Source organism: Amphiura filiformis, unplaced genomic scaffold (assembly GCF_039555335.1).
Source record: "Amphiura filiformis unplaced genomic scaffold, Afil_fr2py scaffold_26, whole genome shotgun sequence".
Classification (NCBI taxonomy): Eukaryota; Metazoa; Echinodermata; class Ophiuroidea; order Amphilepidida; family Amphiuridae; genus Amphiura; species Amphiura filiformis.
In genome coordinates this window covers 522524-545892 of record NW_027305490.1, presented here as the reverse complement: position 1 = coordinate 545892, position 23369 = coordinate 522524, and the positions used below count along the sequence as shown (strand labels likewise).

The following is a 23369-nucleotide window of genomic DNA, read 5'->3' as shown; positions in this document are numbered from 1 at the left end:
ACTGCTAGTATGATATGGATATTAAATGTGATATTTTTCTCAACTAGTGAAATATAATACATACCCAAAAGTAAAATTGGGTACATTCGATAATTGATTCATGACACAGCATGTACTGGGCATGTCTCTCTTTCCTTTACATTTGGGCAAGACTCTTCAGTGTGTAACTCACTGGGAGGTATTTGCCACACTATCTTTAAAAACAACTTAAATTGGAAAACAGATTTGTCTCGAATGTCTTCACTATATTTAAACAATATGATAAAGCAGCTTTTTAAATTCAAGCAATCCTCCAGTATGAACAGAGCCCAACGTAACCTCTGAATCTTGATCTTTGAACCCTACAAAATTACATTATTTACAAATCCACTGTCAAATATTTGCAGTGTCTCTAGGATTCTATTTTTCCATATCAACTCCCTGATTACATAAGACAAAGAAACAAGCTTTTCTAAACCAACTAAAAACTCCAAACTACATAGATAATTATTAATTTTCATTATTCATTTTAGGTACTGACTTGACTGAAATCTACTGCAAATGCACACATTAAAGTCCAAGTGATGACCCCAGTGTAAGACCACTACCTCTAGAACTCACATAGAAATATTAACTTTGCCAAACTATATATATTCAGTCTGAACCAGACTAGATCCAGTCTGGGCTTTTATGGATTCACTAAAAGTGCCTGCTTCCACTGGACTAAACAATGCTTTACTTCATTATAATCAAAACTGCTATGGATGCACAATCAGTGGAAGCTAAAGTCAATTTAAAATAAATGATTTTCAAACAAAATTTGCGATTGCTGCCGCTTTCTTTCACTCAGCATATCATGCTTCAGAGAGCCAAGCACTTAAAAATTCAATGCAGGATGCAGGATAGTTAAGCTATTATATAAAACAAATGCTTGGTAATTGATATTTTTCATTATCATCACCTCTTCACCAAACGTGCAAGAATACAATTCATGATGGCCTCACACTAGGGCTCTCACTTGCATGTCATCCACATTAACATAAATGTTCTTAATATAATAATTTGTTCCTAACATCTCAACTAAAACAATGGGTAGCACAGGAATATTGGCATCTAAGTGTGACCAAACAGAGATATCATTAATTGACACTTGTTCTCCAATTGTTGCTTGAATCAATAACAATTGGATTAAACCCATTCTGTCAGAGACTTGTTGGGTGGATGATGACCAGTGGTCAAGTTGATTTCCAGTTAAGCAAGCTAGTGTGGACATTACTTGATGCCACTCATATATGTCTTTGTTGCATTTCTTTGTTGCATTATGATGGCTTTCCTGCAGGCATGGAAATAATTCGGGACCACCAGGTTTCTACTTTTTTACAAAAAGAGTCTAGGTTCACAAGCCTGTGCTTGTACCCAGGGGCTATATTTAAATTCTGTATTTGCTCTATTCACGTAACAATGGCCATGCTGCTCACAAAATTTTCACACATCAAGTACAATCAACAGGCAAAATTATTATCAATATGCAGAATCAATGAATCAATCAAACAAACATTTTGATTGGGTAGCCAATGGCTTTTTCTTGGAAGCCTGTGAATGGCTATATCACACAGAAACCAGCAGCTTTTTCAGATTATATCGGAGCTAAGATCCCCCTGGCTCCTGCTTATTTCCAAGCCTGCTTTCTTGGTCTATCCAAGTTGACATCTTTGACAACATATACTCATAAAAAAATCCAAATCTGAATTAATAATATCTCTGTTTAGACTACTCAGATGACCAAGTGTTATACACAATATTCATGTGTATTCATATTGCACAGGACTATGTATGTATCGAATACACAGACAGTGCTCCAATCAACACACTCAAAATATAACACAAAGTATAAAGCTGACAATCTTCTTTTTGCTAACAACAGATTTGTCGCATTATTTCATACCTACTAAAAATCCAAGCTTATAAAGCCATAGCTATTTTGGTTACTTAACACCCGGCAAAATACTGATAATATTCTATCAATGCTACTTTGTGCATAATCCTAATTGGTCAATCACAAAATATACAATTAAATTCCTCCTGCATGAGGTACCACAAAGCCAAGCTACTCCATGGGTACTTCTACATTTACACTGGCCTGTTGCAGAAGTACTCTAGAATACTTGTGTTCGCCCAGTGCCACCTACCACTTTTCACAACCTGGTGTAAGATGTAAAAGTCCAAAAAGTACCACCATGCACAATGCAGACACTTATGAGGTACACTGTGGGTAGTCTACAAGTACATGAGGTACCTCTTGTGCACATCAAGACCTCTAGCTGTCCAGCATTGGTGCTGCAAAATTTTACTATTAGATGCATCTCCTCAGGTACTCCACAAGAGCTCTTGGTAAACATAGGTAGCTTAACAATGTCTATATTTATATATGCAAATTTGTTTTTCATGCAGGAAGAATCTAGCTGTGTAATAAAAATCACAAAATTGATTTGATCTAATAACAACATTAGTACAAGTTGTTAAAACAACAACAATAATCTCCAATCAAACTATCACCTCGGAGACTGACCTATGACACCTTGACCTTCAACCTCACTGTGTACCAACTGCTGTCCTTCGCTGTTGTAGAGTGAAGCCATCTGGTGTGGGGCGTAGGTGGGTGTGGCGTATGGTAAGACGGTCGGCTTGGGGTGAACATTGATGTGCGTCGGTACAGCTGCTGTGGATGCTGTGCCCCCAGGGAATGCTGGATAAGTGGAGGATGTTGTAGCAAGAGTCACTGCCTCCCTGCATCAATAACAACAATAAACCATATGTAATTTATTTCCATGATTGTTATGATTCCAATCATGCATTTATTAAAGTGTACTTCGGTCATATTTATTTTATGACAATGTAAGCCCATTAGTCAGGTTGAGAGTCCTCTACAAACAGCTGATACGTTTTGTTCTTTTTGCACAATTCCAAGAAAAATGAAGGTGTTAGACTCGCATTTATAGTGACGTTTCACCACTATTACATTTAACTGCTTCATTTTATAGGCAATGGTAACTGAGTTGGTCAAAGATATTAATGAATGAATAGGCCCTCTCGTCCCTGTTTAGAGTGTATTTTCCTTTTCGGCGGATCCAGATGGCTTCTTTGAGCCACTTGGTCTTGTCCACTTCTCTGTCAATAACTCAGATGTGAAAAACCACTAGTGTAGAGGTGAAATGTCACTAAAAATGCGACTCTAACATCTTCAATTTACTTGGAACAAAATTTCTCTGTTGAATGTAACATTTCAAATGAGCTTGTTTGAAGCTGGTAAGTATACTGTTAACTTGTCCTTCATTATCACTAATTGCACTTAACAGTGGGAGTCAAATGATGCATAACAATATTTGAGTGCTCTTCAGTCATGTTGATTTTATGACAAGTGCATTTTTAAAGCCAGGTTGAGGGTCCTCTTTAAGCAGTTAAGAAGTTTTGTTAGATTGTTTGTCACTATCACTCACATACATGTTCCCCCTAATATGAGTAATAAACACTCTTAGGTTGAAGTATATATGGATTTAATAAGCTTAATCTAAACCTTTGTTTATTCATGCACCTAATAAATGTCACTCTTGTTTAACTTACCGATATAATCTGTCTCCAACGCTGCCCTGACTACTGCTCTCATTATTTCCATATCCAAGCCCAAGCCCACTGTCATTGGTCAACATGTGCATTGTTGCTGGCGAGCTCGTATATGCTGGACCACCTGCTGGACTACCAATCACACCTGGTGTGCCAAACAAATTGCTCTGAAATAGCTGGGTGTTTGGAGGACTGGGTGACACTCCTAACTGTGATGGGTTGTTGGTGCCAAATGCTTGATGCAGTTGGTTGCTTGGGGGACTTGGTGGCATGCCACCGACAAGCTGAGATGGATTACTTGCGTAAGGGTTCGTCTGTGCTGAATAGTTCAAGAAAGGAGGTGTACCTGGACTTGTGTTTAAATTACCAAATGCTGGCATGTTATTTGTTGCTGGATATCTCATTGACATTGGGGTCTGGCTAGTAGCGCTACTCGGTGCCAAGGTGGTGTACTGATGCCATGCGGACACATCCAAGCCACCACCTACTGCAAACTTGGCAGGGCTCATGCCCAATCCAGAGCTTGTGGCGAGAGATTGTGGCTGATTCCCGGGTGCTTGCCGTTCGGGGTTGAATCCTTGAGGGCTATCTTCACTGCTGAATCTTGCCATGGCAGCACGCATTCCAATAGGGACAGGCTGATTACCCATCATTGCGTACGGGTTAACATCCTCAGGACTTCGACCTTGTTGGAACATTTGCGCATGGAAGTCTCTCGGAGATGGTTTGGCTGTATCTTGCGCTGATCCAGGCACACTTCCTTGTCCAAACTGTAAGTGTTCAAACGGGTAGTTCATACCCATCATATGGTGCATTGAATGTGGTTGCTGATGTGGGTGCTCATCTGCATTACTACCACCACCACCGCCCATGAACCCAGGTGGGGATCGTTCAACATTCACTGCCTGCTTCGAAGGACTACTGCCAAAAACAGGCAAATCTGGTTCTTCTCTGGGCATCTGGAATTGATTGATTTCTACTGGTGATTGTGTGCCACCTGGGAACCTGGATTGGTTATGACTCATCACAGATATGCCACCTGGTGGAGAGATTTCTGATTTGGGGAAACTGGAATACCTCATTGGTTGGTAAATACTGGACGGTGGCTGGGACATTATATCCGTGGCATTCAGTCCTTGACTTGGCATCCTTTGGTGTCCGATGCCTACGGTACCTGGGGAATGCTGGGCAAATGGCTGCACAGGGAATTTATGTGGACTTCTACCGATAACAGATGGAGAAGACCTCTGAGGACTTTCATAGGTTTGATATTTAGGGGATGTAAAGCTGAGATCAGCCGGTGCTGGTTGCTGGTTGAAGGAGTCTCCAGCATTATGGCCTATAGGTAGGTTTGACTGAAGAGTAGCTGGACCAGGAGCAGATGTTACTTTCCTGGGACTACTGGCATTGGTGCTTGTTGGTTGAGGAACATGTTGCGGTATTCTGTAAAAATAAACATTTCAAAAGATGAATCATTCAATTGTGAAAAACATTTATTCATGACTTGCCAAAGTCAAACAATGTGGTACTTTGCAGTCAAGATTTTCAAAGTAGTGATGTGAACTGCCAGGCATGTAAAGCCCAAAGGAATCCAAAAGTGTTTGATTTTACCCTCATATGACTACAATGTTAAGTTAATAAACTATTGTTGCTAATTTTGTTTACTTTCAAATGGAGAGATTTGGCTGGATAAACATACCAACTTGAAAGTGCATTAAGGCATAGCACACAATGGTTCGTGAGGAAGAAAAAAAAGGCATATTTCTGTTATGTGTAAACATTTTAGTGTTATTTTGTGTTTGTGCTATAACTGTGCCTTGAGGCACTCTCTGCACAAATTTACCCCTAAAACATTTCCCCACTTTTTCCCCACTCTGTATCTGGGATCAATGACCTCATGAAATAGCATCATTTTGATCCAGTTTAAGTATATTTGTTACGTCAAACTTTGTTAGCTCAACAATAATAATGAATATAAAAATAGTGTAACACAAAACTATGCAATTCTAGCTCATCATGCTGAATCAAGCAAATCCACTTCTGAAGCACAGCTGATCAATGGCTCAAGCAAGTTCCTACTCACCTATTCAACTGGGTAAATCTCACAAGCCCAAGACAGCATTGTTGGGGACAATCTTGTGATCAAAGCATTCTGTCATTCATGAAACCAACAATCAAAATTATTTGCCAAAATACCAATTATTTGATGGGCAATGCCAAAATACCAATTTGATCTACTTACTGTGGAGGCTGCACAGGGTATTTCTGGAAAGCTCCTCCTCCGCTGCCACCACTACTACCAACAGAAGCCTGCCCTCGCTGATCTCCCTTGTTGCTAACCGGATGTTGAGCACTCCTTGCTAATGGATTCACGCTATCTACCTGCTGATGTAAATCAGCCTTCTTGAGAGCGCTACGCTGTGCCTTGTCAGCTTGAAGCATCTGCATGAGACCTCCACCCATTTGTTGCAGTAATGCTCTCCTGCTCTCCTGTTGTTCCTCTTGTGAGAGGTTTGGAGCTTTAGGTAAACGCTGTAGGGGAGGCAGAATTAAGACAGGTATTTGATATCCGATTTGACAATACGTGGCTTGCTTGATACCAATACTACGGTATTAAATATCTTGTTACACATAATGCTCTAATATGGTTCATCAGGCCTTGTGTTTTAGAATGTTCACCAAGTTCTTAGGCCTTGGGTTTTCTGTGGACCCCGGACATACCCTACACCACCAAAATCACAGTTCCTGTGTGCCACTGTTACACACCCTGATTCACAGTGTGTACAAAAGCATGCACAAAAGTATAACCAATGGCAAACATGGAAGTGACTAACCCGGACACATACATTTGAATTTTGTTAGCCTTACCAGACTCTTATACTACCCATGCAGAATGAGTCCCCACAACCAACTGCGCACATTGTTTACAATGTGTTTTTTATGCCACATGCGATCTATCAACACCATCAGCGACCATGATTTTCTCACGTATGTCTCCCATTGACAGGTGTTTATCAAACTCATACCGTGGAAACTTGGCATGTTGCCCATGGGGATCGACGCTAAGTCAGGTACCGTGTGAGCAAACTCAAAAAGAACGCAAATAGCGCGAGCATGCACAAAAGAAACTTCGCGTGATGTCGCCAGGTCTGAACGATGTACCGGCGTCAGTTGAATTCGAGTATGCTTAGAGGGCACAGGCATGGACAATTCCTATCTGTTTATTTATTAATCTGTGATAAAACTATACAAAGACAGTCAAAAAAGATTAAATATAACCCATTTACCTTTTTTGAAAATGGCACATGCTTCTGACCAATTCCCTGTGCTAATGATGGTACAGGAGGATCTCCAGGCTTTAGTGCAAGTTTCTGTGCATTCTTCTTCTGACCTTTCTGATTTGTGCCTTGCTGTTTCTGCCCTTGCTGTGTTGGCATCTTTTGTGCCGACTGCTGAGGGGTTTTCTGGTCTGCTTTCTGCTGGGGGTATTTCTGATTAGGGTTAGAATGTTGTGTCTTCTGAGGTGACGGTATGTTTTGATATGGTTTCTGGTTTGGAGTGTTTCCGCTTAGACCTTTTTGTTGTTGTTGCTGCTGCTGCTGCAGCTGTTGGATTCCCTATAGAGCAGATATAACAGAAAAGGGGTCAGTGAGTCAATATTCCACATAGATTTAGTATAGGTAACACTTTGGAAAATTTACTATATAGGATTGTCACCTATGTGTACCCAAATAATTTACCACCAGTAATTTCCACAAAGGCTGAAATCAAATGATAATTGGAAGACATTGCATTACACACATATTGCATATAAGCATGTTCTCAAATACTTGTCAAAACATATTGAGATAAGGCTTTGTCCTTACTACAGTGCAACAGAGCATAAATGCCCAAAACTGAAATTTGGACAGATTGACACATAATTTAGATTAAAGTGAAAGATGTCACTTACAACATTTTTTGATCAAACTCTGATCTTTAATAAGGTTGCAAAATTTGACATGTTTTCTTTCATTTTCATATAATTAGCATAATAAAAAGGAATGTATGAATTTTTTTTTTTTTTTTTCGTCAAAAGTAAATATGTTATAAAAATAAAACTTACAAGAAAGATTGACTCTTGTCAAATCCTACAATTCTGTCAGAGAAAATTTGCATATTTGTATTTATTTTTTTAATTAATGGACATAATATTGATTAATTAATTTGCGATAAAAAACATTTTTTTTTATGATTTACCATAATTCCTAACATGTCAAGCAATATGTCAAATTAAAGCTAATAAAATGCTTTATGGATTTGTCAGAGCACATTTTGCAAAATGCATTTAGTATTCTAGTTACAAAATTCCAAACATTCTATTCCAATTTTTTTGCTATACACACACAGGAGCTGTTCTTTTAAAATCCGCGCCTAATCAATAATGAGTCTTTCATTCTATTGTCAAAGTACTGTGTTCCCTGTAGCATTATGGAGTGACCAGGTCCTTGAGTGTGATGGTTTTGTAGCAGATGACAGTGCTCATTCAAGCCTATCAAGGTCAGTTAGTAGCAACTTGCTGAATGGCTGGGCATTATCAGCTATCAAAGAGATGCCTTATGCAGCTGCCAATCACAGACACAGAAGAGGTTTGATAACATTTTAAAAACCCAAAAGTGATATAAGGACAAAACTGTGCATGTTAGGATTGTTAGGATTCTTATATGTTGAAAACCCCTTGTAGTAGTATTTTTTATGTGTAGTGTATATTGTTCATAAATTATATAGCTTTTAAATTTTGCGCATTAATGCTCTGTTGCACTGTAGTGCCCCTCTCTAAAGTTTGTTCGGCTTATAATTGGCGAATATTCATTTTTTGTTACTGCGTGCATCAAAGTCCAAACTTACGCTAGGGTAAATTCACATAAGCTTGTGCCATATCTCGCATTACGCAAAGCACAACTAGCGTAAGTACTACGCTCAACTGCGTGCAGGCCATTCTAGACAATACATAATGTTAAAAGTCTCATTTTTTTTGGCCAATTATAAGCCATGCAAACTTTAACATCCATCTTTTCTGTGCACTAATTGACCAAAATCGTTTTACCATAGCAAAATCCCAATATTGAGTTGCAATGCCTCTGTCATAACATATGATCGATAGGTATCCTGAAATTCAACATTACCTTGCAAATAAAATATCCAGTTTGACTTTTAGAAAACTTGCAAAACAAAGTAACTATGCAGATGACTTTTAATATGACAGCCTATGGTCCTTTCAGCAGTCTAATTCAACAGTGTATAATCCAAGTGAATTCAACCATCTCCAAGTTTATATCAAACAAGGACACCTCCAATATCCTATCATTGTGTTACCATCACCAGATGGAAAAGACTTCAAACTTTGTCCTGAATGCAAGAACACCTACCTGTGGACCCTTCTGTTGTTGTAGGATCATTCCTGGCGGCATCCAAGACAATATTCCTTGAGGATTCTTTTGCTGCTGTTGCTGCTGGATTCCCTGTGGGGCCCTTCCCTGCATTCCCTGCTGTTGCTGGTTTCGTTGCTGAGCTCCCTTCTGAGCTCCAATAACTTGTTGCTGCACACCTTGTTGACCTTTTTGTGGAGTTCCTTGAGGGCCTTTCTGTTGTTGCCCAGCTTGGGGTCCTTTCTGCATCCCCTGTAACAAAACGCATTTTATTCACATGAATGAACAGTAAATAATTAAGGGTGGTCTTAACCCTGGACATCTGGAACTTTGGGGGTCTCATAACTTCTAAATTGTTGGTCTAAAGTATAAAAAAGTATACATATTTTGACTTTATGAATCCATCTGTGAAGTCAAATTTGGGCAAAAATGATCAGTTTTGGAGAAAAAAATTTTCGATCACAGAAACAAAATGTTCTTAAATTACCTCTTTTCTCTTTCTCCTAATAAATATAAAAGATATCAATCAACTTAGCAATGAATACAAAGGGAAAATATGTGGAACAAATGACACCAACTACTCAGAATGACACATGTCTTTACCCAATAGAGTGACTTTATAAATCTGTAATTTTTTTAACAAATTCAAGTCACAACTGCAAATTATTCTGGCGAGAAATAGTGGTTTTGGAGAGCAAAATTATACACCAATGCCATTAGAGCTTGTAATGAAGCAACAACTACACTTTTATATACTTTTCTTAAAATTTAATGCCCTCAAAATTTGTTGAGTTTAATGTAAATCCTTAATTTACAATCTTTGACAAAGTAACCAGTACCTGTTGCCCTTTAAACGGCTGCTGCATTCCTTGTCCTTGCATTTTTGGTTTCCACCTCCTTGGGATATCCACCTGGTGCAAGTAGGCTTATTAGCCTGATTCAAATGATTGATAGGGAGTATCCCTGCCCTCTGATTGGTTGATGAGGCTTGTACAGCAGGTTGGCTAGTCTTTTGCGCAGGTGTTTTCTGTGCAGATGCTTGTGTTGTAGCAGGAGACGCTGGTGTTGTTGGTGTTGCTGCCTGTGGATGAGTCGCTGACTGCGAAGTTGGAACTTTGGTTTGGTTATCAGTAGCTTGCTGTTGCGGTACAGATTCGTCCTGTGACTTTTTCTTCTTCTTCTTAGATGTCTTCTTGCCAGTCTTTTTTGATAAACACAGAAAAAAACAAAAACAAAAAGAACACAGTAAGCAAAGTGACGTTGTGTTGATAAAGGCCTCTACAATTACAGCATTATACCAAATATGATTGACATTGGAAATATTTATTTATCACAGTTAGGAATAAATATAATGTGCAACGGATACAAGTGTGTTTACTTTTTAACAAGCAAGTCTTACTGATCCAACACAGGTCTTCAAGTAATATTTTTGGAGTAACCTGCCTTTGCTCTAACATTCTTTATCTTATTATACTCCATGCATTCCTTCAAAGTAAACTACAGCATTGGTGACATGTATTATGTTCATATTCTTTGGATATTGAACACTCAACTTGTGATTCACTAAGTTTTGCAGCTCTTGAGGTATTATCACAAACATTTACTACTGTGCATACATTCTAATGAATACTGACAACTATACACATTTTGCCAAGACCATACACTCTAATGGTTACTGATAACTATAAACACTTTGCCAAGACCATACACACTCCAACCAACCACTTAAAACACACCACTTGTACACACCTTGTGTTGTTCCCAGGTGTCTCCTATACTACTTGTCCTTTGCTTCTCTGAGGATGTTGTCCTATCACCCGCCTCCTTCCCAGCTCCCCCTGCGCTACCTCCCTTATTACCAGCGGACGCTTGGGTTGCTCCTGTCGTTGTGACAGAGACTGTACTAGTGCTGGGCGGTATGAGTGGTTTAGTAGTAGGAGTTAATGTTGCTGGTCTGGTGTTGTGAATCTGTGCTGCCTTGCTGTTGGACATTACAGGTGTTACACTTACTGGTGTGGCAGCTGCTTTCCCATTAGAAGTCTTCTGCTGTGATGTGTCCCGTTTGAGGATCTCTTTTTCTGGGGCAGCTTTCTTTGGGGTTTCTTTGTTGGACTGTGTATTGTCTGATGGCACTTTCTGTGGAGTGCCCTTTGGTTCAGGCTTCTTTGGACTTGCATCTTCAAGAAAAAAAAGCAAAATATACAGAAACTGTAAAATCACACAGAATAAAAAGGAAGGATAGATAAAGCAGAAGTCACTAGGAGAGATTGTGCGTTTTTAAATTTTTGCCCAAATGTTGTTTTATGGTAATCTTACATATGTTTAAAGATACATTTGAGTTTAAAATCATTTCACAAGTCCAATGGATCATTTTGTCCAAAACAGTTTACTGGGATCACAATTATATTTATAAATTTGGATTTTACTGTTATTTTATCTAGAACCAGAAGGTGTTTGCAACAGAGAAGCTTGTGATGACATAAAAGTAGGCCAACAAAGTGGACAATCTATGTTATATTACATTATTTGAAATGCTTTTACCTCTTGTATGTTTGAATGGTGTTCCTCTTGCATCCTCTTTCTTCTTATCATTGGAATCTCCACTCTTGGGCCTTCGTCTTGGGCATTCCTTGACAAAATGACCAATCTTTCCACACACACGGCAGCCTCTATCATTGGGTGGTGCCTTGCCATCACTTAGAAACTCTAAATCAAAGAAGTAGTCCTATATAGAAAAAAACCAAGATAATCAATAATTATAAAGTTCAGAACAAAAATGGTAAGAGGGAATTAGGAGCAGGAGTAAGTTCAGATTTTCACAATATTCAATGCCCTTTAACCAGTTTGTGCACTGCAGTGGTAAGTGGTCGAGTTCACATGAGTAATCCTAATCATACAATCATTAAATAGTGGTGAGAATTGCTTGTCTGATTCTTCTTACAGCAATGCATCAGTACAAAAGGAAGCGAATTACATACAAATTTTTGATTTAAGAAATAAAGGGTAATGCATTATCCTTTATCACGAAAATAATGTGTCCGAGGCAGTAAAAACGTATATAACGGGTGAGGCGCAGCCGAACCCATTATTTAAACATTTTACTGCCGAGGACACATTATTTATGTAAAAAAAATGCTGCACCCTTTATTTCTATTCTATTACCACAAAATAGTGCGATTTAAAAGAGAAAATATCACATTTTTTGCCCAAATATTTCAAGTTGTTTACCTCAAGGTGGAGAGCCTACGCGTAGCCAAGTCGTAAGTGATAGCGAGTATTGCAGAACGCGTAACCAAGCGTATTGCTGCGTAGAATGCGAACGACGCTAACATACTGCATCGCGCTTTGCTGTGCGCTGTGATGCGAGAAGAACATAAAGTTTGTTGCCCCGGCCACTTTATTGCTAATTAATGGGCTTTCACGTGACGCGTTTCAACTAATCACAGTGCGCAATTTTGAATAATGGGTCATGGAGGTAATAGAATTGATGATATTGTGTGACCATTTTTTATATAAAAGTATAATTTTACAGCATAAGCACAATAATTGGATAAGGGTTTTTACACCTGTATCTGACTGCCTCACATCTTCAGATATGATAACAATCTTCATTAGGGGACCAGAACTCCAGCAGCTTAAAACACTTTCCATGAGGGAGCTATCTTATGGTTCACTTCCACTTATTCCAAATGACCACATGAACAACAGAATCCAAGTTTGGTTTTATAAGTGTTACAGTTTCATATAAAAATCTGTTCTCAGTCATCACCCATCCACCCACCACTAGCAAGTATTCTCTAACCAACACATCATATTCTCCAAATTGCATGTACTTACAAAGTCATCTGTATAGGGTGGTATTCTCCTGGGCAAGCCAAATCTCTCTCTCGTCTTCCTCAATACTTGCATCATATAGGTTGCCACTACACAAAGTAAGAATAATCAAGAAATAAATAGGTAAAATGAAAATGTAACAAACTCTTATTAAAAATCAATGAAGGAGATAATATCTAAAACAATTGTATTTTCTCCCTTTTCTATTGCATTCATGAGAGATTTTACTTAGGGCCAATGCATATTTACCAGTGGACAGCTACAATGCGTAAGATCACATTGAATGAGGGAATCTGCAGACAAGCTGGGGAAAGCTGCGCACTGGTATTTAGGTATGGGCCCATGACACCATATCTTTCAAAACAATATTCTGTGACTCACTTTTACGTGACACTCCACCGCCAAGATTGTGATCCAAATCAAAGGGGTCCTCAATAGCAAAGCCACGGGAAGGAGCTGTCCACATCTTCTCAAATCTTGTGAGCGGCTTTATTTGCGTATTGTGATGACATGCTTCTTGAAGTCAAAGTCTTCAGTATAGAAACTCAGCATGCCCAACCACAGCTGACCAACTGACTCACGATTCTTGCTGTAGCCTTTCCAAACTCTTGACTGCAATCATACAAACAAACAAAAAACAAGACGGCTTAGTCATGAAAAAAATGTTAACATGTTTTTGGTTTTAGATGAGTTCATAGTTATCTAGCACGGTGGTGTTCTACCCCAAATAGCATTCATTATACACTTCATTAATATATTCTTGTTCATTGATTGGTTAAAAGTGGATCACATGACCAAAAATAGTTCTAACATCAGTACTCCTATCCGTAAATAGTACCTCTAAGCCGTAAATAGTATTTTCAATGTCCCGGATGAGCCGTAAATAGTACCTCCAAGCCGTAAATAGTACTTTTGACAATGCCTTCCGCTTGCACGCATTTGATGCGACGGAACAGTTCATGCACGCGAAACTGCCATAGCGTGATTTCGTGCTGCTGTAATTGGTTAGCCCGATTTTAGCCTATTCGATTTTTTTTGAAGGGCAAATATAGGTTGTGCTTAAATTGGTCGTGCTGTTCATTCGTGCTGTTGGTCGCGCTGTTCATTCGTTGAGATCAATTAATACTATTTTCCTTCGGGGCTGCGCCCCTCAGGAAAATAGTATTATTGATCTCACGTCGGGCCCATAGTTTTAACCAGAACCTCTCATGGCAGTATATCTTTGTATACTATTCTCTGGGTTACTGTGATACAGTTTTGAATCCAGTGTACTGGGGCAATTTAACTTCTTCTTGTGTTCAAGGTCCATCAGCTAGACAGGTAGGTACTTGCACACCCTGCTGATGGTGTCTAAATGTGAGGACTTGTACATGTAGTACTAAACACATAAACTGTTTGAAAGATGGGCCTACATTCGAGGTGAAACATCAAAATCAAATCACAAAAATAAATTGCAAAAAACAAAAGAGAGGAAAGCACTACTGGCCATTAACGGTAATTGTCAATACTCTGTTAGGTAACTTACCAAGTTTCTCACATCATCATAGAACCAAGCATTACGTCCTTCCATCATGGCTTTGGGTTTCTCTTTGCCTGTGTATAACTACAATCACAACAACAAATATGCAATTGGTTAATTCATGTAAATTTATTAACAAATTAACTTGATTTAGATGAGAATACTGACACATTTAGCTTCAAAGTACACAGTATTTATATGCTAGCAGACATTGTGTGAACACGTGTTTCCAAGAATCCAGTTAGAGTAGAATTAGGTTACTATACCATTTTTGACTTGGCAAGGCAGTGAAGTCACCCCGTTGAGGCAGCTGATTTGTGTGCGCAGTGCGCATCTATGAGGCATCTTTAAAAGTGTGGATGTGTACGGCAACTATTTGAAGCTGCACCCAATGATATCTGCACTGACTTTATTGCCTCCCCAACATGAAAAATGGTATAAGTAGAATAAGCCCTCGAATTAACCCACGGCACCGACGGCATATTGCCGTGGGTGCCCACCCCATTGCCGCAATGCCCTCAAAATATGTCCTTTACCGACGGCAGTCACTTGTCCGTGCCCTAAATGAAGTTGCGTGGGTGCCCTAGCCGCCAGCCCTGCCCCTTTAATCATTAACAAGTACTGGTTAAATCCCAGCAAAATTGTGGAAAATTAAATCGAAAATCTTGAACACGATCGCTATTTTGAGCATCGTAACCCAGCTATCAATCACAGTATACACAATAGTTTGTTGTGAATTAATATTCATTACCCCTACGTAAGCTTACATATTCAGCCAATCACATCGGCTTATACATTATCTGGTTACTAGAAATCTGATTTCATTTTCTCGATTGGTCAGAGAAATACCTTCAACGTACTATCGACCAATCAGAAACGCTGTTAGTAACTATAGCTTCCTCGACCTCGTGTTGTGAACAAAATCTGAGCGCTGGGCAAATCAATTATTCTCTCGATTATCAAACATTGACTTCCCATTGCAAACCGATGGCGATACCCTTCCGGTATCGTCTTATCTTGTACATGTGAGCCCATCTCTAGATATGTTTTGCACGAAATAGTTTTTATCCCATGAATTTGATCAATATTATTACCAAAGTTACAGCTGTTTCATCGCTACATTTCGAGTCAGTTTTGCAGCTCAGAACTAGGGATCGCAAAATTTAAGTAAATTAAACTGTATTATAAAGCAGGTTTTTTAAGCAATGGGGTTAGTTTTAGTGCAAAGTTGTGAGTCGAATTTTACTTTGGTGTCGAATTCAGTGACGGTAATGCATCTATTCACTTTTGAAAAATTGCCTTGGTGCCCTTCTCAAATTTTCAACAGTTGCCTTGATGCCCTTTTGAAATATTACAAATTGCAGTGCTGCCTTGCCTTTTCAGTGAAAATCCACGGCAATTATCAACTTGCCCTAAAAAAGTTGCCCTGCCCCTTCAGATCCTTAATTCGAGGGCTGAGTAGAATAACATGTCAGCTGTGAGTTATTAAAAGCAACGAATGAAATACTATCAACACATGATGCATCATTTGTCGCCAAAATCCATTTCGGGATATGGGCTAAAAGGACTTGTTTGTATTCATTGTTTTAAAAATAAAAATAGTCATACCTAATGAACCAAGTCCCACTACCACAGAACTTTCAGTATATTCAAGCTGTTTTAAAGGGCTAGGGTAATAAATACATGATAAACAAATAACTTAATTTGCTTAATCATATCATATGTTTGGAAGTCTTACCTCCTGTAGAACTGGAATGACAGGTGGTTTCCTCTGCTGTAGGAAGAACAATGTCATCAGAGTGTATGCATATGAAGATAAACTGCCTTTAGATGCATCACCAATATCACAGATCTGAAATAAATGTATGAGGTAGCCATGTATCATACATAGAGCATTGTAATTACTGACCTGAAACCAATAGTAACAACTATGTAACACTTTGTTTCATATTAATAGAATACTTCCTACCAAAAGGTGACCTCCAATGTCAAGAAACTTTTCGGTGTCTTTGTTGATCTGAATGAATATTTTTTTCTTCATCAAATGATGTGGGTATTTTTTCAACACAGTATGTTCCAATCTTCAACCTACCCAGAATAAAAGCAGATCAGCTCTCAAAATTCTACTGTCATGTAAACATGAATTACCACAAAGCAAACATGCTTGAATTGGTACATCAAAAAATTTAAAAAAAACCCTGTGTGTTATGAAGCTTCAAATAAAGGCACTTAATTACCATGGTACCACCTGCATCAACACACCTGGACAATTTTTTTTGTCAAAAAGAGATTGTAAGGTATGGACCATAAGAAAACGAGTTGATGTGTTGACTTGAAACCATAGACTAATAATAATACAAACAGACACTGCACCAAGTGGCAAAGTCCAGCATCATCTGTTAATGAAGAAAAGATGAAAATGCTACACCAGAACGTTCAGCCCTCATGAATATGCGAGAACTGTCATTACATACAAAGTATGAGGACTTCACCCATTGGTGCACTATCTATACCTCTTAATTTATGCTTGAGACATACCTTAGCAAATAGCTTGAATGCATACACCAGCTGTCTCACTCTTGTATCAATACCTGAGTAACAATACAACATTTTTGTGTTGACCTGTGCTAGCATATTGTACAAGCTGATGTCTCCTTCCAATCGGCTCGGTCTGTGAATAAATTTGACGATGGGCACTTTGGCTGTTGGTATTGGAGTGATGCCGTACAGACTGCGATTCTTCTTCAGGATCTTGGCAAGTTTCTCAACGATGTCTGGGAAGTTGAGGCTCTGTCAAATTGATGAAAGTTTTGTAACATTAGGTTTTAAAAACAAACACATTAAGCAAAATACCACTGTACTTCACTGATACAATACCTTGATGGTATTTTAATACGACAGAAATATACCCTATGCTGTTTTACCTCGAGTTTGGTAGTGATGGAGTGTTGAATCGTGCACGCTAACCTACTCCCGCAGAGCGTATGCACATGCATATTAGGGCGATATGTCTGCACCTTTATAGAACAGCCACATAAAGTACTAACATCACTACCATACTCAACTTTAAATTTCCCTGTGATGTCACTTAATTGATATTGGGGTCTTATATGTAAACAAACAACATTTGCGTTCCCCACATGCCAGCGATGTGAAAATACCAAATACTGGTAGTTTCTCCTCGATTTTGTCATCTTTCACTTCAGCTTCCACAAAATAATTGTTTAAACAGGGACTGTATACTGGAAAAACTGTGATGCTATTTGAAAATCATCTTTGTTTTGTTTTACTATTTTGTTTACTTTTTATGGCGTGACAAACTAAACACGTACTGTGAGCTGACAATCTCGCGCAGGACACCTTATAAAAGTGTCACGCAAAGTTGATCTCACACGCTAGCACGATATTTGTGTTTGGGTGTGGATGACTAGAAGGACTAGACCCAATATCGATTGATTGGTAACGTCTGGGAAAAAGGTCTATAGATGGTCTGAAATAACAATCCAACTAAATACAATGCCTACGAGTACGATACACAATACTACAGATTTGTTCTGGATCAAGCAAAATCAATCATGTACCTTGGGATCTCTAGCACCTTCCAATGTCATACAGATATCAAGATCACTATGATGGAAGCCAAATCCATTCATGGAGGAACCAAACAGTCTCAGGTTGGTATCAGGAAATCCATTGCGACGTATGTGGGTTTGTAACTCCCAGATGATGTTATCTCTGGCCTCCATCTCCCACCTCTGCACTTGTACCTCTTCTGCAGGAAAATAAATAAGAATTGCATAATGAAAATATATGCTCAATTCCCACTCTTTAGTATCAAGCGGTGCTACAGTTCTCTCACCACCACCATCTGACTTGATTTTATGCCAATATGTGTACAATATCATATGTTTCTACACATTTTCTGATTGAAACCAAGCTTTATATCATCAGCCCAACCAATGTCTACCTTTCCAAACAAAAATCACCTAAATGAACACTTTATTCTCTTAAAATTACATAATATACCCTTGGTAAATGGCATTTTGAATGCCTTTGTATAATTTACTAGGGACTATGTTAACCTGCCTACTGATATTCTTGTACGAAATTACATCACAGTCTGTTTTGTTCACTTTCTTTGATTTGCCCAAGCCATTTACATACAATCCATGCTCTCTGTTAGCTCTATTTGATAAGTATTTCATATTTGTATCAACAGAACCAAAGCCAATGTTGCCTTAGCCAAACTTACCACAAATATTCACACACAACACATCAATCTTGTGCATGAAATTTGGAGGCATGGGTGGTAATGGTATCAGGTCTATCAGCACTTCATCTTGGCAATCCTGTAAAGAAATGAGAAACATTATGTTTACACTTTCTGGAGTGAAAGAGCATAGAGTTTTAAAATAGTCTTGCATTTAATTTTTCTGGACCAAGGTACTATAATAGTCTTCAACAGAAGAATGAAACTGATTGTCTTCCTTTTTTAACACACAGGCTTTAAGTGCAGTTTATCGGGAACCTAGGATTGATTGCAGATACCAGAACCAGGAATGGTTCCCCTACTCTTTTAGAATAGCTGTGACACCTTTACACAGGGATGACTCTTCCTGTACATGGGACCAACAGCTTTATGTGACTTCCAATCCACAAGACGTCCCACATACAATACCTATTTTTGCATGTGTTAAGCATTGTATGGGTTGACAAGAAATTCTGCAAATTATATTTTGTAAAGTAACTGCACTAATTGCAAGATTCCCGACCTTATAGGAACATTTTTGGAGAGGAAGAGAATTCTCACCTAATAAGGACAAGGCGGTTCTCGAACCACGAGTCTCGCCTGCTTTTGTGACCGCCTGCTTTTGTGACCGCCTGCTTCAAGACAAAAACTCAAGGCTCAAACTCTCAAAGATCGTATTCTACCGGCTGACAGCACAACACCTTATCCGCTCACCTTCGGGTTTTTTTTTCAGTGAATGAGAGAAGAAATATATATGCCCACATTATTTATTCCTCACCTTTTCTACATGACCTTCAAGTCCGCATCCAGAACAAATCAATGGCACTTCTTCCCCACCTGTCAGTATCTGTTTCTCAAACACAAACTTAAAGTCTGACACTGCTGGTCCAAACTTCTGACCATCTACTGCATCTTTGTTACCCTTCTCAGAGGTCTTGCCTGCAACTGCCTTTGAATCGGTCGCATTTTGGGAAGGAGTTCTGTGTGTCTCAGTATGCTCTGTGACCAGCTTCTTGCTAAGATCCTTTGCCAAATCATCCACACTTGTGCTGTCCTTTGTAGAGTCTGTAGCTTTTGTAGAGTCTGTAGCTTTTGTAGAGTCTGTAGCATTTGGTGTGCCCTTCTCTTTGTCTCCTGATGGGGCGCTTTTACTAGTTGGGCTCTTGCTATGTACAAACCAGGAGTAACAATTAGATGCTGTGGGTTCCTTCCCAGGTAGGTACTGGGGTAAGCCAAAGTACTTGAGAGCTTCTCGCAGACGCTCCATGATATACTGGAATACAATGCTGGTTGTCAATGATTTGGTAATGTTCTTTTTGCTGGTTGCAAATGGATCTGAAAAGTCAAGGATACAACATCAGAAGTCAAGGGTACTCCATAAGATGCATCATCAGAAATTTGTTTCTAAAATTTATGGCTTTATAAACCTTAAAATCTGTGGTTTTATAAACCTCAAAATTAAAATTTGTGATATTCTAAACCTTAAAATTCATGGTTTTATAAACCTCAAAATTTGTGGTTTTAATAACCTCAAAATTTGTAGTTTTATAAACCTTAAAATTTGTGGTTAATAATTGTTTAATCAACCAGCAAGCAATTTCAACTATGAATGCCACAATATTTTTAATATAGCTTGTGCATTGGCTCTCAACTTTATTTGTTTGCGGGTCACACACATTTGAAACATAGATGCTTGTGGGCACCTCAATTTCTTAAGTTTCTTTTACATTTTAGAATAGGTCAAGGGCCATATGTCAGTGGTTGGCGAGCCAGATTTGGCTGCCTGTTGAGAACCCAGAGGTAGTGCCACAACTGCTGAAAGTTATCCCAATAATGCACATAGCACTTCTCAAGATTCACAGAAGAATGGGGCTATCACATATTTGGCAAGACATTCCCAGTCAATGCCCATCACAAACTTATGATAAGGCCAAATCATATGATTAAAACATTCATTAACATGGAAACTCACATCCATGTAAATATTTTATGAAAAGGTAATTCAAATCTTTGACATTCAACATATCTAAACACTTAAGGTTATACTAAACTTTGTAATGATCGATCCAGAATGAGACTGCATGTAGCCCCCTTTAAAATTATCTATTTCTGGAAATAAATATCGAGAGAGAAAATAAACTACGTCTAAAAGCTGAAAGTGTAAGGGTTATTATTATGCTTGAATTTTCCACTTGGCTCAAAAAAGAAATGTACTTTTCAAACATTTCAATTTTTTTCAATATCCGAGCATCAAGATTTTTGGGAACAAGGCCATAATTTCTCAGTGGAAGTGGCGATTTTGTTGGGAACTACGACAAGACATTACAAACAAGTCAATAAAAGAATGTGCATATTCATTCTTGATATTGCTTGTCTCGATTTGTTTTAGTAAGCTTACATGTTGGCGAATTTGAAGTAAAATGGCCTCCACTTGTATGTCGTTTTGTAACCAGTAATAATAATTCCGTGCACGATTTCATAGACAAAATTCTGACCTACATTATTTCTATAAACCCTCTTCTATATGCAGGTGCTATTTAAATTTTTATTTCGATAGCAGAAAATTGAGATATTTGCTATTTTTCCGACTCGCTGCTGTCAAATTGTCTAGTTTCGCGATAAAAAGATACAGCGAAATCAATATTTTTTAGAACCATTTCACCTCGTTTGCTTGTGCTTTGAAGTACAAACTTCAAAATTGATATAGTGATTCTATATTTCAAGCTGCGTCATACTGTGTTTTTCTTACCTCTGATTGTCGCTGCTCAAGGCCAAAATTCGAAATTTTTTGGACAAAAGTGGCACTCTCATTTTTTTTTTTTTTTTTTTTTTTACGTACGACATGTACTACGGGCTCTTTTTTGCCGGGTGTTGCCGAGTTTGGATTTTAAAATATTTAGGTATTTTCTAGCTTAAAATCTAGCGCCAATGAACCTGGAATGTGTGTGTGTGTGGGGGGGGGGGGTAGTTAGGGCGCGAAAAAAATGTGCACATTTTCATGCTTGCTGCGCTTGCAACAGGTAGATATTTAGAAATCCATTTAAGGTATGGGTATGGAAATTGGGGATCCCAAAAATTGGCATATAGGCCTAGGCATATGCAAAGGGGTGGGGGCATTTTGGCAGGCCAAGGGGAGGGGGCCACAAAATTTGGCAGTCCAGGGGTGCGGACAAGCGATTTTTGGCTGGCCGAGACGGGAGGCAAGCGATTTTAGCGTAGTCGCTTGGAAATTTTGGCTTATAGGCCTAATTAGTAGGCTAATACCGGTACTGATTGCACAGCCTTTCGAGAAAGCAATTTTTGGCAAGCGGGCCGGGGAGGGAATAAATTTTGGCAAGTCGAAAGGGAGGAAGAATGACTTTACCTAGCACACATTAAAGGGGCATTTCGTGATCCACAGCCTCATACAACCCCATAGGCCTACGCCCTTTCTCACAAGTTAAGATTTTTATACCACTCATCCCGCTCTGGCCACATGTTTAGGCATTTTCACGCAGATCAATTCGTTAAGCAATGGAAAATATTGCCAAATTTGAATTTCGTTTTAAAAGCCTACTCCCCATTAAAAAAAAAACCACTAATTTTGGGGATTAAAAAAAGTTCTGTAAAATGAAACAAAAGGCTGCCTCAATCCTAATTATTCATTTAATAGGCCAGGCCTTCATTTCTGAAAATAGCGGGAGCTCAGTTAGTCACTCTCCTATGTGTACTGAGGAGCTTGACAAGGAGCTCAATTGTATAATATCAATATTAAACCATATAATTTTCAAGAAGTGAGCAGCTCAATAAATGCCAGTGGTAAAATTATTAGGCCTACGATATTTTATTTGACTGTGATCCGTTTTAATAGGCTATATACCCTGTATATACCTTTAAAATTTCTAAAATTGGTGGAATTGAACAAGCTCTAAATTTCTCATACGTCCAGCATAACCAAGGGCAACTGGGGTGGGGTGGGAAAGCCCCTAGCTATGGCTATACCCGTAGTGGCGGAACCAGAATTTTTTTCAAGGGCATGGGGGAAGTGAATTTGAGACGGGGCAGGCTTGGAAATCATTGCACTAAATTGCCATAAAAAGTGGAAAATTACATAATTGTGGGGATTTTGCCTAAAAACTGAGTGGGAAAGAAAAAATATTGGGGAAATACTGCCCCCCCTAGCGGCGCCACTGCATATCCATCCATGATGCTAGAATGACGGAAGTTCTGGCGCTGAAATTCAATTTCAATATCACGAGTTTTTATCAGGGATTTTACCAAGGGAAGGCGATAGGTGTAGGATTTTGCTGATACCAGGCAACCCGAGAAAGGAACAGAGGTGTGGCTAAATAAGGGAGTGTTCATTATAAATATTTTCCATTTTCATACTTTCGACGCCGAGAGCATAATTATTTGAAGCGTAGGCCTACATCGTGTCAGTCACATGGTCACATATTTTCTGTTGAAAGAGAAACGCACATGTCTCTGATTAGCTCGGGGATTAGCTACTATACTGCGCGCTGCGTGCTGGTATGTTGTTGTCGAGTGGAAATGGGAAATTTATGAATGAACTTCCGCAACTTTGCAACATCATCACGCAGCGGCGTAGCTGGGATTTTTTCCAGGAGGGGCAAGACTGTAGGCCCTATGGGGCGGGGCCCAAATCCACCAAATTTCCAACTGGGGGCGGGGGCCCAAATAGACAATTTTTGCCAGGCTTATTGATAAATAATATATGGTAGGCCTATTGAGCTGTATTGCATATCGTTTGGATTCCCCA

General features: G+C 38.9%; 2 protein-coding genes across 2 annotated transcripts in view; both read right to left on the bottom strand.

Annotated features, from left to right (window-relative positions):
* Window positions 1–364: 364 nt before the first annotated feature.
* Window positions 365–9900, bottom strand: LOC140143745 (uncharacterized). Its single transcript, XM_072165558.1, has 6 exons — window positions 9848–9900; window positions 9009–9260; window positions 6888–7217; window positions 5843–6132; window positions 3601–5043; window positions 365–2766 (listed from the first exon to the last, which is right to left on the bottom strand). Exons 1-6 carry the CDS (start codon window positions 9887–9889, stop codon window positions 2532–2534), a joined length of 2592 nt encoding a protein of 863 aa, XP_072021659.1. The 5' UTR covers window positions 9890–9900; the 3' UTR covers window positions 365–2531.
* The window catches only part of LOC140143717 (terminal uridylyltransferase 4-like), a gene marked incomplete at its 3' end in the record, with an annotated part of 25536 nt that continues 12064 nt past the window's right edge, over window positions 9898–23369 (bottom strand). The window contains 12 exon segments of the mRNA XM_072165530.1: window positions 9898–10209; window positions 10758–11185; window positions 11550–11733; window positions 12846–12931; window positions 13224–13334; window positions 13337–13454; window positions 14368–14445; window positions 16100–16213; window positions 16900–17151; window positions 17943–18133; window positions 18614–18710; window positions 19389–19945. Coding sequence (XP_072021631.1) covers window positions 9898–10209; window positions 10758–11185; window positions 11550–11733; window positions 12846–12931; window positions 13224–13334; window positions 13337–13454; window positions 14368–14445; window positions 16100–16213; window positions 16900–17151; window positions 17943–18133; window positions 18614–18710; window positions 19389–19945 — 2528 coding nt within the window.